Source organism: Netta rufina (assembly GCF_964035555.1).
Source record: "Netta rufina genome assembly, chromosome: Z".
Lineage (NCBI taxonomy): Eukaryota > Metazoa > Chordata > Aves > Anseriformes > Anatidae > Netta > Netta rufina.
The window spans coordinates 28044101-28059490 of record NC_140126.1 but is presented as its reverse complement, the minus strand read 5'-3'; the positions used below and the strand labels follow the sequence as shown (position 1 = coordinate 28059490).

General features: G+C 36.6%; 1 protein-coding gene across 1 annotated transcript in view; it reads left to right on the top strand.

Moving 5' to 3' along the window:
- PTPRD (protein tyrosine phosphatase receptor type D) overlaps positions 1–15390 on the top strand; it is a gene marked incomplete at its 3' end in the record, with an annotated part of 401990 nt that overhangs the window by 156959 nt on the left and 229641 nt on the right. The window contains exons 3-4 of the mRNA XM_084305402.1: positions 9981–10126; positions 14393–14534. Of these exons, the coding sequence (XP_084161528.1) occupies positions 9981–10126; positions 14393–14534 (288 nt within the window). The remainder of the gene's footprint in view (positions 1–9980; positions 10127–14392; positions 14535–15390) is intronic.

The following is a 15390-nucleotide window of genomic DNA, read 5'->3' as shown; positions in this document are numbered from 1 at the left end:
GGATCAAGGTCTTCAGCTGGAATTAGCTGGCATATCTGGATTGCATTTAATAGTTCAAGGATCAAAAACTGGGAATTTCCATTCACAGGGTAATAAACATATTCAGCTGCTCTAGGTATGATGACATTTGAAGATTGCGTTGTTACAATTCTTCATTTTGAAGGATGTGAGGATGATGCAGTTTTAGGCTGTTTACTGTGAGAAACAGGAGAAATTCAGCAGATTGTGACTGACAGCCTGGAGCCTTTAGGAACATACCAGTTGGTAACTTTGGGATTTCTTGATGCAGATTTCATGAATGCAAATTCTCACTTGTCCTTATAGAAATAAAAAGCTAATTAACTTTCTTACATAGCCAATTTGCAGGTACATTGTATGTGCAGGTTAGAATTAAGGCAAAATAATTGCTTATAACAGTGATCAGTCTAACTAATGTCACAAATTATGATTAATGAGTAAATTAGCAGTGAATGCTGTAAATGAGTATGCTTTGAAAAAATTTTTAAAGACAAATGAGTGCAAAAAGCTCTTCTGTTAAATATTGTGCATATATATTATAGCTTTTTAGAATATTAGCTCATAGAGGAATTGTGAAAAGAACAACAGCTCAAATAATTTGCAATGTATCTATATGGTATTAGGCTGAGATTATATGCAACATTTCCCTATCTATTCATGTTTATCATAGTTATATTTTGTTTATTAGGAAAGGAGCCTTCATCATTATTGAATTTAAACCAGTCTGTGGCCTGTTTATTACAATATTTAGCAGTTTGTGTTTTTTTTATTTCTAACTAAGAATCAGTCACATATCCAAGTGAAACCTGACCAGTATCAAAGAGGGACTCTATAACAAGTGACAGTGATTTTTATGATGATGTCTGTAAACTACCCCAGAGTGCACCTGGCACACTGTATTGTTCGTTCTGGGATCAGGAGCATTTCTGAGTGTCAGATGAAAAGTTTCCTTGGGAACAGTTGTGACTGTAACATCTTCCAGATTTTATTGCTACAAAACAAGTGTTTACAAATAAAAGGCTACTGTAATGTTTCAGGACTCCTGAAACACCGGTTTATGATAATTTACAAGTAAATAGGGGAGTCTGAAAAAAAAGCATCTAAGCATCTTTTTTTTTTTTTTTTTTTCCATATGTTTTTGTTATTTCATTCACACATACTATGAAAGCTGAAAAAGGACATGAAAATCCTTGGATACTTCTATTCAGCATATGAAACTATTTCATATTTCAAAAATATGATAAAGTTTAATTGTGAATTGAATTGCAGTATGCTAGGAACTTCCACACACCCCAAACAGAGGGTCCAGAAACAGACCTGTGTTAAAGTCTGCATTCCCTGTGTATCTTGTCAACAGTAGCTCCAGATGCTAAGCTTGCTATGCTGGTGCTGCAGACCTCCCTTTGCTTTTAAAAAGTGAAGTCTTATTTTCATATTCATCTGTTAGAGGAATTATCTCCATAAAAGAGCTTACTCCAGAATAACTCTCAGTTGCTATGGAAAGAACGGGGCTGCATTTAAAAAACGTTTTGTCAGACAGTTTATTTGAATGCTGAGGAAAAATGTAACGTCCTTAAAGAACAGCACAGGGTGTAGAGGAGTATAATTAGAACAATTAGACAATTCCATAACCTTGAGAAATATGAATTAGTTCATTCCATTCACTTCTTCAGGATTGTACTTAAACGTATGAAAATAAAATGTTACAAAAGAATCAAGAGATACCTTATGCTCATGGAAAGTTACGGAAAAGTTCTAATCCAAATCAGTTATGTTAGTGTCATGCGAGAAATGCATTTTCTGGGGCCTTGATGTAGAAAAAAAAAAAGGCAGATTCTTCCTGAGTGGCAGTAAACTATTTCAGAGTTCTGTTTGTCTCCTTGGGGGACAGCTTGACTTTTTGTGAAGCAGCAGCTGAACTGCTATGGCTTTAAATTCCATAAAAAAAACATATTAGATCAGTATATTTAAGGTGATCTAGCAATAAATTCAATTTTACTTCATGTTTTAGGCTGTAATTTGCAGCAGTTCAATAGTTGTTACACGAGCTTCTGAGTGGCCCCAGCGAAAAGTGGATAACAAGCAGTAGGGGGTAGGAACTCTCAGGCCTTACGCTTATGCTTACTCTGCATACTTGCCAATTACAGAAGTGTTCTACTGTACAGCTTTTCCTTGTCAAAATATCAGCGTTCAGTTTCTGTACAAAGATCTGGGAGGGCACTAATAGCTGAACAAGCTGAAATAAACCAAAGCTGCATTGTTTATGTTTAATACTGCTGCAATTTTGATGACATTCACAAGAAAGTTTGGAGTAAGAGCAGAAATATGAGTATCTGATTTTTACTGAATCTTACCTTTTTTTTTTTTTCCTTTAATTTTGCTACTATTATTTGAATTGCAGCTTTATTGAAAAATGACAAGAGTTTTAATACTGCTGAGAGGCTGTTATATGATTGTCAGTAACCTATTGGATCTGATTTTTTTTGGCAGATTTAGTTGCACTGGAAGATTCCCATATACATGTAGATAGCTGAGCTTAATGAAGTGTGCTGGATAGAGTGTCTTTTGTACTCTACATCTATGTTGTTAAGGGAGATTGAAAATAGTTGTCAATTCTCAATCAAAATTGCCCTTATGTTAATAAGCACAACTGTGTGTGCAGTGTAATTGTATTTGCTATTACAGTCACTAGCAGCTTATGTCGGATTCAATGTCAAGAAACTGACAACATTAATTGTGGAGCTAATTTGTGTCAAATGTTAATTAACAACCTTTATAAAGATAAAGGCAACAAATACTACTTTTGTTTTTTTTGGTTCTGTCTGGGCATGAGTTCACATCCTCATTCACTGATGATAGGCAGTTTATACGTAACAAGATGAACGTATTGATTGAATAATGAAAAGATGGATCTCGTGTGCTCATTGTTTGTCCTTCTCCATGGCTGGCTGGCTACTATCACCCTAGTCTTAGCTCATCTGGACCATAAATGAGTTTATCCTCATAACACCTATTAAACATCCAGACAGTATTATCCTTCTGATGCATGTAACTTTAGTCTTTACAAGATCAGCTTAAAACTTTGCCTGTCTTGAAAAAAATCTACAAGGAGGGAGTTATGTCTACAGGTAGAAAATTACATCATTACGTAATAACCCTGCTTGTCTTTTCCCTCTCCTGCTAGAATCAGAGAATGGTTTGGGTTGGAAGGTAAATAAAGACCATCTAGTTCCAAACCCCCTGCCATGGACAGGACATCTTCCACTACACCAGATTGCTCAAAGCCCCATCTAACATGTCCTTAAACACTTCCAGGGATGGGACATCCACAGCTTTTCTGGGCAACCTGTTTCTCACCAGCCTCACAGTGAATAATTTCTTCTTTATATCCACTCTAAACTTTTTTTTTTTTTTTTTTTTTTTTTTAGTTTAAAGCCATTAGTTTTGTCCTGTCACTACACTCCCTGACACAGAGTCCCTCCAAAGCTTTCCTGTAGATCCCTTTGGTTCCTGGAAGAAGCTTGTTATAAGATCTTCCCAGAGCTCTCTCTTTTCTGGGCTGAACAAGCCCAACTCCCTCGGCCTGTCTTTGTAGGAGAGGTGATCCAACCCTCTGGTCATCTTTGTGGCCCTCCTCTGGACTTGTTCTAATAGGTCTGTGTCCTTCTTGTGCTGGGGTCCCCAGAGTTGAACACACAACACACAGTAAGAACTTGATTCATACTAAGTTTTATTAGATTACAGGTCCACCAAAATTCACATAGGACTGGAAACACATTGTTATTCTTCAAGTACCAAACAAAGCCAAGTTAGCTCTTCAGCCTTATTTCTGCAGCTTCACTACCTTTTTACTGCTCTGCAGAAGATAGTAAGTCATTTTCAAAAGGAGGCATAGCAGTTTTAGTCCTTTTTCATTTTTTTCCCAATCCTAGATGGAGTCAGAAAATTAGCTTTATCTCTATCACCAGTTAGGTTTTATAGAAAACATACATTTTCAAGTATACTGCCATGTAACACTAGATAAACAAGTATTGCAGTTTTCAGAGTTTTGGAGGTGGAGCTTTTTTTCATTATTGTTTGTTTGTTTGTTTATTTTGTTTTATTTCCAGTTTATCAGCAATGGGAAAGGCAAATTGTCTTACAGTATAAATTAGTGCAAGCTCTGTCATTTGCCTGAATTGCACTAATGAAGAACATGTCTCTGAATGCCTAATAAGAAGGAAAGAGATTCTCCTTTATCTGTCTTCTTTTTAAAATTAGTATTATCATGAAACAATATATTGCATATGAGTAAAAGCATGCCAACCATGGATATTGGCAATTAGGCAAAGTCCCTGGTGACTGGCAAAAAGGAAACATCACTCTCATTTTTAAAAAAGGGAGAAAGGAATCACAGAATCACAGAATTTCTAGGTTGGAAGAGACCTCAAGATCATCGAGTCCAACCTCTGACCTAATGCTAACAGTCCCCACTAAACCATATCCCTAAGCTCTACATCTAAACGTCTTTTAAAGACTTCCAGGGATGGTGACTCCACCACTTCCCTGGGCAGCCTGTTCCAATGCCTAACAACCCTTTCGGTAAAGAAGTTCTTCCTAACATCCAACCTAAAACTCCCCTGGCACAACTTAAGCCCATTCCCCCTCGTCCTGTCACCAGGCACGTGGGAGAATAGACCAACGCCCACCTTGCTACAGCCTCCTTTAAGGTATCTGTAGAGAGCAATAAGGTCACCCCTGAGCCTCCTTTTCTCCAGGCTGAACAAGCCCAGCTCCCTCAGCCACTCCTCGTAGGACTTGTTCTCCAGGCCCCTCACCAGCTTTGTCGCCCTTCTCTGGACCCGCTCAAGCACCTCGATGTCCTTCTTGTAGTGAGGGGCCCAAAACTGAACACAGGACTCGATGTGCGGCCTCACCAGAGCCGAGTACAGGGGGGCGATCACCTCCCTAGCCCTGCTGGTCACACTGTTTCTTATGCAAGCCAGAATGCTGTTGGCCTTCTTGGCCACCTGAGCACACTGCTGGCTCATATTCAGCCAACTATCAACCATCCCAGGTCCTTCTCTGCCTGGCAGCTCTCCAACCACTCATCTCCCAGCCTTGTTGAACTTCATACAGTTGATCTCAGCCCATCGGTGCAGCCTATCCAAATCCTCCTGCAGAGCCTTCCTACCCTCAAGCAGATCGACACACGTGCATAGCTTGGTGTCATCTACGAACTTACTGAGGGTGCACTCAATGCCCTCGTCCAGATCATCAATGAAGATATTAAAAAGGACCGAATAATATATTATATATAAAGAGGACCGAAGATATTAAAGATGACCGATGAAGATATTAAAGAGGAAGACATGGGGAACTACGGACTGATGAGCCTCACCTCTGTTCCTGGCAAGATCATGGAACAAATCCTTTTGGAGGAAGCGTTAAGGTACATGCAAGACAAGGAGGTGATCTGGGAAGCCAGCATGACTTCACCAAGGGTAAATTGTGCCTGACCAATCTGGTGGCCTTCTGTGACGGATTGACTGCATCAGTCAACAAGGGAAGACTGACTGATACCATCTACTTGAACTTCTGTAAGGCCTTTTACAGGGTCCCATTTGACATCCTAATCTCTAAATTGGAAAGATATGGATTTGAATGGTGAAACATCCAGTGGATAAGGAATTGACACAATGGCTGCACGTAGAGAGTGGTGGTCAATGGTTCTATGTCCAGGTGGAGAGCGGTGATGAGTGGTATCACTCAGGGGTCTGTCTTGGGACAAGTGCTTTTTAGTATGTTCATCAATGACATAGACAATCGGATTGAGTGCACCCTCAGCAAGTTTGCACAGGACATCAAACTGAGTGGAGTAGTTGATAGCAAAGAAGGAGGAGATGCCATTCAAAGGGATGTGGACAGGCTGGAGAAGTGGGCCCATGTGAACTGCATGAGGTTCAACAAGGCTGAAGTGCAAGGTGTTGCACCTGTGTGCAATCTGGGGCAATCCCAGACAGGAGACTGGGAGAGGAACTCATTGAGAGCAGCCCTGTGGAGAGAGACTTGGGAATTCTGGTGAACAAAAAGCTTGACATGAGCCAGCAGTGCGAATCTGCAGCCCAGAAGGCCAACTGCATCCTGGCCTGCCACAACAGGAGGGTGGCCAGCAGGTCAAGAGAGGTGGTTCTCCTCTTCTACTCTGCCCTTGTGGGGTCCCACTTGGAGTACTACATCCAGGCCTGGGGGCCCCAGCACAAAAAGGATGTGGAGCTGTTAGAATGGGTCCAGAGGATGGCCACGAAGATGATCATAGGGCTGGAGCACCTATGAAGAAAGTCTGAGAGAGCAGGCAATGTTCAGCCTAAAGAAGAGAAGGCTCTGGGGAGACCTCATTTTGGCATTAAAGAGGGCTTATAAAAGGGATGGAGGACTCTTTACTCAATTAAATAATGATAGGACAAGGGGGAATGTTCTTAAAGCAAAAGAGGATAGATTTAGACTAGACAGTAAGAGAAAATTTTTCACTGTAACAGTAGTGAGGCACTGGAAGAGGTTGCCCAGAGAGGCTGTGGAATCTCCATCCCTGGAAGTGTTTAAGGTCAGGCTGGATGGGGCCTGATCTTGTGGGTGGCATCCCAGTCTATGGCAGGGGTTTTGGAGTTAGATCATCTTAAAATTTCCTTCCAAGACAAGCCATTCTATGATTCTATGATTCATGGCGATTGGCATAGACATAAAACCTAGTAGTAGAATATGTTTGTTTGTTGTTTTCCAGAGCTGGTTTAACATAGTTCGTCACACTTTTTGTTCATTGTTTTTCATTGCTTTTATTTTCTTTGTTGTTAAATTATCTGAAGTTCTCCTGAACCCAGGATAGTTAAGCCAGATGTTTCAGGAATAGTTTTTAAACTGAATTGTTTTTCTCCTTAACCTTAGTAATACATGGCAAAACTGGCAAATTTTCCAAAATGGACAATATCTCTAAGGAAGTAAGTTATTTTATTTATGTTGAGTTTTTGAATTTGCCAGTCTCTGAATGAATCATATATTTAGAATTAAACGTATGAATGAAATTAATCATATATTTAGAATTAAAGAGTCTGTGAGCTGATTAACTTACACATGCTGTGTTTTTCTTTTATTGGTTTGATGTTAAACAATGAATTTGCAAAATGTCAAAAAGAATAAAAAGAGAATGACAGTGTATCAGTTTTTTCTTGATGACACACATTCACAATTTGTGCCAGAGAATATTTGATTCAGTCATGTCTCTGCATATCAGAAAGCTGAGTTAATACATGTGTAGACAAAAATTCAAGGCTAGGAGTTTGGGTGAAACCCTAGATGGTGAAACCCAGATGCTCTTCATCAGAATATATTTCTGTCTTTTCTGTTGTCCAAGAATAAAGCCTGTGAGTTGGGAAAGGATTTTTAGTTTCTTTGCTCTACCTCTGTGTTTAATTCACTGTGGATTTGGAGATTTTTTATCTCCACAGCAGCAATGATGGCACACTGTTTTGCTGTGCTCAGACTTGCTATAGCGCTTTTTTCAGGTTTGTTCTTAGTGAATACGTACTGTTCAGTAGGCAAAATTAGCACAGCAGGTAGTTTATGGAGGTTTGAGCATTCTGGAAAGTTGAAAACACAGTAATAGCAATTGTGTCTTACCTTTCCATTTAAGAAAAAAGGGTGTGGATTCTCAAATTGTAACAGTTTTACTTTATTTTATTTTATTTTATTTTATTTTATTTTATTTTATTTTATTTTATTTTATTTTATTTTATTTTATTTTATTTTATTTTATTTTATTTTATTTTATTTATATTTTAGTGGTATGTTGCACCTTAGGCATCAGGTAATTGTGAAGGTTGTGCATTGCCCCATCCCTGGAGGTGTTCAAGACCAGATGGGAGGAAGACCTGGACAACTTGATTTAGTGAGTGGCATCCCAGTCCATAGCAGTGGGGCTGGAATTAGATGATCTTTAAGATCCCTTCCATCCCAAGCCCTTCTATGATTCTATAATATTTAATGTAGCAACATAAAATATTGCATATTGAGTTTGGTTTTTAGTAATGGCTACAACATATTTTCTTGGCATTCAAAATAATTTCAAGATTTCCACCAGTGTTACATACATATACACTTATAGCCTGCTGGGGTTTTGACATTTAAATAAACATGCTGACAAGAATTTTTGCCTTGTGGAACGGGCAGTTCAGCAGAATAACAGTTAGGCAGACATAAGAACTGAAGAACAGCAACTCAGAAACAAAAACTAGTACAGTACAGGTACATAGCCGCCAGTTCTGAGAGGTCAGTGAAAACAACCAGAGAGGCTGAGAACAGAAAGTGTCTGTTGAAAGTTGAAGAGGACAGCAGAAATTAATTGCAGCAGTTGCTGTAGAGCAACTACATATAACAGCTTACAGCTGAAGACAGACCACAAAGCCAATACCCATGGCTTTTTGTTATTTGTTTGTTTTATAATTTAATAACCCTAAATACTCATTTCATATCATTCAAATCAGCATCTTCAAGCATACTGGATTGCTAAAAACTGCTCAGCTCAGAAAGAGAATGATGTACACAAACTCTTCAACATCTCTGAACTATGGTTAGAAATCTCAGTTTTTACATTGATTTTTCAGGAGTCATGTCTCATGTCAGTGTAAGTTTGAAAATTCTATTTTACCAGAAGTCCCATAAATTAAGTTAAATTATGTTTTTGCAGAAAAGGAAAGTAAAAGAATAATTAATAAAAATGTCCTTTCCTACTTTTGAAATTTCTTCAGTTCTCTGTCCTCTTCTATTCCTTCAATAGTTGTATTTTAGTACTGTAGTAGTTGTACTCGAGTACTGTGTTCAGTTTTGGGCCCCTCGCTACAAGAAGGACATCGAGGTGCTTGAGCGGGTGCAGAGAAGGGCGACGAAGCTGGTGAGGGGCCTGGAGAACAAGTCCTACGAGGAGCGGCTGAGGGAGCTGGGCTTGTTCAGCCTGGAGAAGAGGAGGCTCAGGGGTGACCTTATCGCTCTTTTTAGGTACCTCAAGGGAGGCTGTAGCGAGGTGGGGGTTGGCCTGTTCTCCCACGTGCCTGGTGACAGGACGAGGGGGAATGGGCTTAAGTTGAGCCAGGGGAGTTTTAGGTTAGATGTTAGGAAGAACTTCTTCACTGAAAGGGTTGTTAGACATTGGAACAGGCTGCCCAGGGAAGTGGTGGAGTCACCATCCCTGGAAGTCTTCAAAAGACGTTTAGATGTAGAGCTTAGGGATATGGTTTAGTGGAGGGCTGTTAGCGTTAGGTTGGAGGTTGGACTCGATGACCTTGAGGTCTCTTCCAACCTAGAAATTCTGTGATTCTGTGATTCTGTGATTCTGTGATTTTATGTGTAAATTTATTTATTTATTTTGACAGAGTGGAATAATGTAGGAATGAACAGGAATTATATTTGAAACTGTGCCCATACATATATCTCTCTTCTTTTATAATCCTTTCTGCATAGACTCTTAATACATAGCCATTTACCTCCCCACTGCAAACTTACAGATGGTTTCATAGAATTTCTCCTAAATGTAACTAATTTTAATGGCCTAAAGGTGGAGATCCTGTTTTCATGACATCCTGCGATCATAACATCAAGTCATGAATCATGATCTTATCTGAGTTGATTGATGAGCTCATTTTACAGGAGAAGACAAATTGGATTTTTTATTTATACTGGTGATAAAATATAATGTGTGATCTTGCTATTTTGATGATATCAGATTTTCCATTTTAATATAAATTTACTAGTAAAATCTGTAAGTACTTTCCTGACCTTTTAGTTATTTCTTAGTGCTTTTTCTTGCAGGTGAATGCTATTATCTAAGAAATAAAATATTTTATACCTTTCTTCATTCTGAAGTCTTGGCATAACTTATTTTTCATGGGTCCTGCTTAGATTAATGCTTTTGTTTGTTTGTGTATTTGTTTTAGCACCACCAAAGTTTACAAGAACACCTGTCGACCAGACAGGGGTTTCTGGAGGAGTCGCCTCATTCATCTGTCAAGCCACAGGAGACCCAAGACCTAAAATTGTCTGGAACAAAAAGGGAAAGAAAGTCAGCAATCAGAGATTTGAGGTATTAGGTCCATTGTTCTGTTCCTCTGAAAAACATAAATTCCAGTCTCACTTCAAATCGCAACATATGTGCTCTATTATCAGTGATTAAACAAAATAGCTATGACCATTGGGAATAATATAGTGGGAGCAGTTTTGTGCAGGTTTCATTTTGCAAACTAGTTATAAATAGCACTGTTAAAGGGAAAACTGCTGCTGTTGCATTCTAAACCAGCATGATCCAACTGGGGAGCCTTGGCATGCTTCAGTTCACCCTGCAAACTTTTCTGTAAAGGAGATGGGGAAAATTATTTGATCAGTGATTATTGTCCCCAGAGAGTAAGCCACCTCTGTCTGTGGCAGTGTGCACCAAGCAGGCCTAGCCTACTATGGCTTCTGCTGCCACAATTGCTTACCACTGTTGCAGAGAAAGATGAAAGGGACATTATATTTCCTGCTGCTGCAGAGGAAATATAAAAGTTGTTTGTTTTTGATTCTTTTCTTAACAATATCCTTGGGAAAAGCTATAGAGAAAGCTGTTTCCTCTCTTTCCACAACCTTCAATTAAAGGAAACGGTGAAGATAATCTGTTCAAAGGATACAGGTTCTTTGGGGAAATAAAACAACTAATAATATTCCCTCTTTTAGTGGCAGGAAGAATTGATATCAAATATTGTATGACCTTTAACATGAAGAACAAATCCAGAAAATGGGAGAAGGCATGTATAATGGATACCAAACTGGGGCTGATAATGTATAATTTTCCTAGTGCCTCTTCACTGTTTTCACTGTTAACGTCTCTACTTTTGCATCAGGAAAACAACTGTTTGGCAAATGACTAATTGGTGTATAAAACAGTGACACATTTTTTGAGTGATCTAAAATATATGTATAAAATGTTGAATGAATGTTGAAGTCTTCAGTGTTCATTGTTAGTAGTTTTGGGGAATATTGCTTTCACTGGGTTTCAGTTTAGACTTGTGCCAGTAGAAAAGAATTGCATTCCTTGCATAGACTATTTTCTTTTTTCCTTTTTTTTTCTTTTTGTTCAAAATGAATTTAAAGATATTTGAAGTACTTGCAGTATGCAAAAGCTATCAATCCCTTTATTAACTTATATAGTTATTTGCTTGTTTATTTACTGCAATATGAAAAAAATAATTTAAATCAAACGTAAAAGTGACCTGATAGTGCCAGGAACCATTTGTTCCTTACAGAATACTTGCAGAGCTGTATTTGGATAGAGGGGTTAACATAGAAATGTTATCATAAAATCTACGTAATTTATCCCATTCTGGTCACAAAATGTTCATTCAAGTTGACTCTTAAACAGTGAAAGATTGGGCATGTACATGTTTACCGCGGCTGAGTTTTATTTTTCAATATGTGGTGTTTTACTTGATTCATGTATTGTTTTCTGTGTGTCTATATACCTGGTTTTAGGGAGAATAGGCAAAAATACATCTGTTTTATTTCCATTAAAATGTTGGAATGCAACCACAATAAATAAATAAATAATAAATTCATTTAGTGAAATACAGAACAAGCTGTATAGTCAGGTAAGATGGAATGTGTTTCAAAGAAATAGAAAACACATGCCAAGTATTTTATTTATTTTTATTTATTATAAATATTTTTTTTATTATAACCCCTGAACAGAATGCTTATAAAATATCCAAATAAAATACATGGAACATAAACATTATAAGCACTTTTATTTCCCATTAAAAATCAGAGCATTAATTCACATTGTAGAATCTCAGAATAACAACAGAGTAACAGCAGAAATAAGATTCAAAAAATACATAAGGAATCTCTGGGAAACAAGAAAAATCTGAGATTTTTTCCCTTTTTTTTCTGGTATGTTTATTTTTATTTATGTATTTATTAGATTAATATTTTGAGTATTTCTCTGAGTTTGATTGCTTAGTAGTAGAGAACATGAAAAGGTTTTACCTGACCACTTGTCTATATAGAAGCCTAATGGATAGAGTTGGAAGAGATTTCAAGTGGCTATCTAATCCATCTTCTTTCCCAGAGATACTGAGGGTTAATTATTTTTTATTATTATTATTAATTATTTATTATTTGTTATTATTATGACTTAGTTTTTAAATGAACTTGATAGCCTTGTACGGAGTATTGTGAATCTTGACATTTTTTCTCATGTCTAATCTGAACTTTTTGCTGGAACTTAATGTACAAAGTAATTGTTTTATCTAGTAACATGAGAACAAATTGTTTATTCCCTTCCTCTTGACAGTGAACAGGTTTTTATTTGAAGAATGTTATCATAGAATAATGTTCTTCTCACTGGATAATTCTTAAAACTGATAATTGATCAAACAGTTGGTGAGTGTGACACGCCAGTCCTAATATTAAAGGCTAAAACAACCCTTTGTAGGACTTTGCTTTAATTTTTCATTTATATTGCTTATATATATTCATTTAAATGCTATGAGTGAATGTGATATGGGAGGATTCTTTCTCTCCTCTTGCTTCAAATAAATTTGATTATACAAATTAGAAAAATAAACTTTAAGTTACTGAGATGCCTTGCTAAGAGGAAGTTAAAGAGAGATAGAATAGGGGAAAAAAAAGTGTTTTTTTTTTTTTAAATATTAATATTACACCATTCTGTGTGTGTGGCAAGAGGGTGGTTCTGTTTCGCTTTTTTATTTATTTAATGTTTTGTTTTGTTTCATTGTGTTTTAATCTACTTCACGTAGTGTGGGAGTATGAGGAATTAACTATCTGTGGAGAATTTATCACAGGAAAACTAAATTTATTTTATGATGTGTATTTTGGAGACACCAGACTTGAGACTTAAATTTGGCAATATTTTCCCAACCCAAACTGCTGCAATTGCTTTTGCTGGTCATCCAGCTAGAATTATTCAGCACTCGTATTTAAAGAAGAATGATTATTAATTTTAAGTATTATGACTGGGACTATTTGGATCCCATACCGTCATTTTTATATGCAAATAATCTGTCTGTATGCTTTTTAGGACTGTGAAATTTTCCTTTCATTCATAAACATCAATTTATCAAGAATTCTAGTTACTATTTTCTTGGACTACAGAACTGTTTTTTTCTCAGAAAAAAAAAAAAAAAAAAAAAAAGATTACTTTCATATTTCCATTTAGACTTCTTCCACTCATAAGAACTGAGCATTTTCTATAATGAATATGGAAAAATAATGGGGTAATCATGATAAATTAATCATAATTCCCAACGCTGTACTTTTTTCATACTTTCAAAAAGACTAGAAATCTAAGGGATTATTTGAATATGTTGTACCAACTCAAACATATATGCCAATAGGCATATAAATTGTATTGTTTTGTTTTGTTTTGTTTTTTAATGTGCATATCAAGTGTGATTATAGCCATAAATTAATTATTTTGTAAAAATAATAAAAAAAAAAAGACTAGTAAGTCATATATTAGTCATATCAAGATTAGTAAGTCTTGGTAAGTACCGCTGACCTGAGTACTAACTTATTTTACTGACAAAGAAATTAAAGGGAAAAAAATAATAAATAGATTACTATTATTATTTAATTATAGGGAAGCCTTTTCCAACATCTGGAGTGTTGCAGCACTCACCAATATCTGATGTGATCGTGACTGCAAAACATGAAGGAAATAATTTCATACTTTGCATGTAAAGATGAATATTTCTTGTATAAATATTATAATTTCAAAACTAAACCTGAATATTTAGCCTTGTTATTTAGTCTTTTAACTGCTACATGTGTTCTAATTTTGGAGCACTTTTTGGATAAATTTACTCACATTCTCTGGGCTGAATATATAGCTAAACTGCTCAGAAATTGCCAAGCTTTTTCCACTTGTGAGCTCACGAGTGAAGTGTACTTTGTGAGCAGGTTGGGAATATAGCCTGCAGCAGTACGAATTAATGTAACTGGCATAAAAATATAAAGGCCGGAAGATAAGATAATAGAGGGAGACTGGTGATCAACTTTGGGATAAAAGAGCATTAAATTACAGAATACATCTGGATTTTTTTTGTTCGCTTGTTTGTTGTTTTTTTTTTTTGTCCTGTCCTTTCTTGAAACTCTCTTGGAGTAGCTATTGAATGTTTACTGAAGAGCAGTGTATGTTACACAGCATTGCCCATATTCACACCTTTGTTGAATTTGTACATATATTTGAAAAATGAACCTGGCTCTCATGTCACAAATACTGACAGGTCATGCACAGATTAATGGAGGGATAGGCATTTGTAACAACATCTGTGACAGCTGTTGTTTCCTTCTATAGGTAATAGAATTTGATGATGGATCTGGATCAGTTCTCAGAATACAACCACTGCGCACACCACGAGATGAAGCTATTTATGAGTGTGTGGCTTCTAACAGTGTTGGTGAAATAAGTGTGTCCACAAGACTCACTGTTTTACGTGGTAAGTTCTTTTTCAACATAGCTAACTTATTCTTAGATCATTGTAAAAGGGAGGTTTCACTCCAAGAAAATTAATTGAAGTTGTTTTCATATGGGTGTTATTATAATTCTAATGCTGTTAAATAATAACTATTTCACATAACACTTGAGTACCTTATATACTCAATTTTTGACCATAGACTGGTAATGTGGGTATGACAGAGTGGACTGAAGAAAAAAAGTAAAACGGGAATGTCTTGTGCATAACTGGTTACATACATTAATTACTGAGTGAAAAACAATGTTTTATGAATGCATCTGATCTACATTTTAGTGGTGCTCTGGGTAGCTTAGCTTTGTATGATCAGCATTTATACTGAAATTTGTCCAATTAACAGTGACCTTGAAAAATTACGTGAACAGTATTTAGATGAGATTAATTAAACAGCTATAAAGTTTTTCCCCCAAGCTATCACATATAAAACCAAAAGAAAAAAAAAAAAAAAAAAAGAGGGGGTAGGAGAGGGGGAGGACTTTTTCAATTTCAAATATACATGTTACCTGAACTATTTTTTCAGGTAGAACTACCTTTCTATTTTGGCAATAATTTTTTGAATATAGGAAAGGAAAATTCAATTTTTTCATTGTCCTGCAGGGGTGAGGATATATATGTTCTTCCAAGACTGTTGTCTAGTAGTACTTCTTATCATTTTGTAAGTACTTCGTATAGTAGTAAGTGCTAGTAGTCAAATGACCTGAATGCTTCATTCTGTCTGCTGGAGATAAATGGAAACTGGATTTGTAGACACTTTATGAAATATCACTCTTCAGTTTGGAGGGGTGCTTTTACAGCTGAAGATTACTGTTTTGCATTGTGA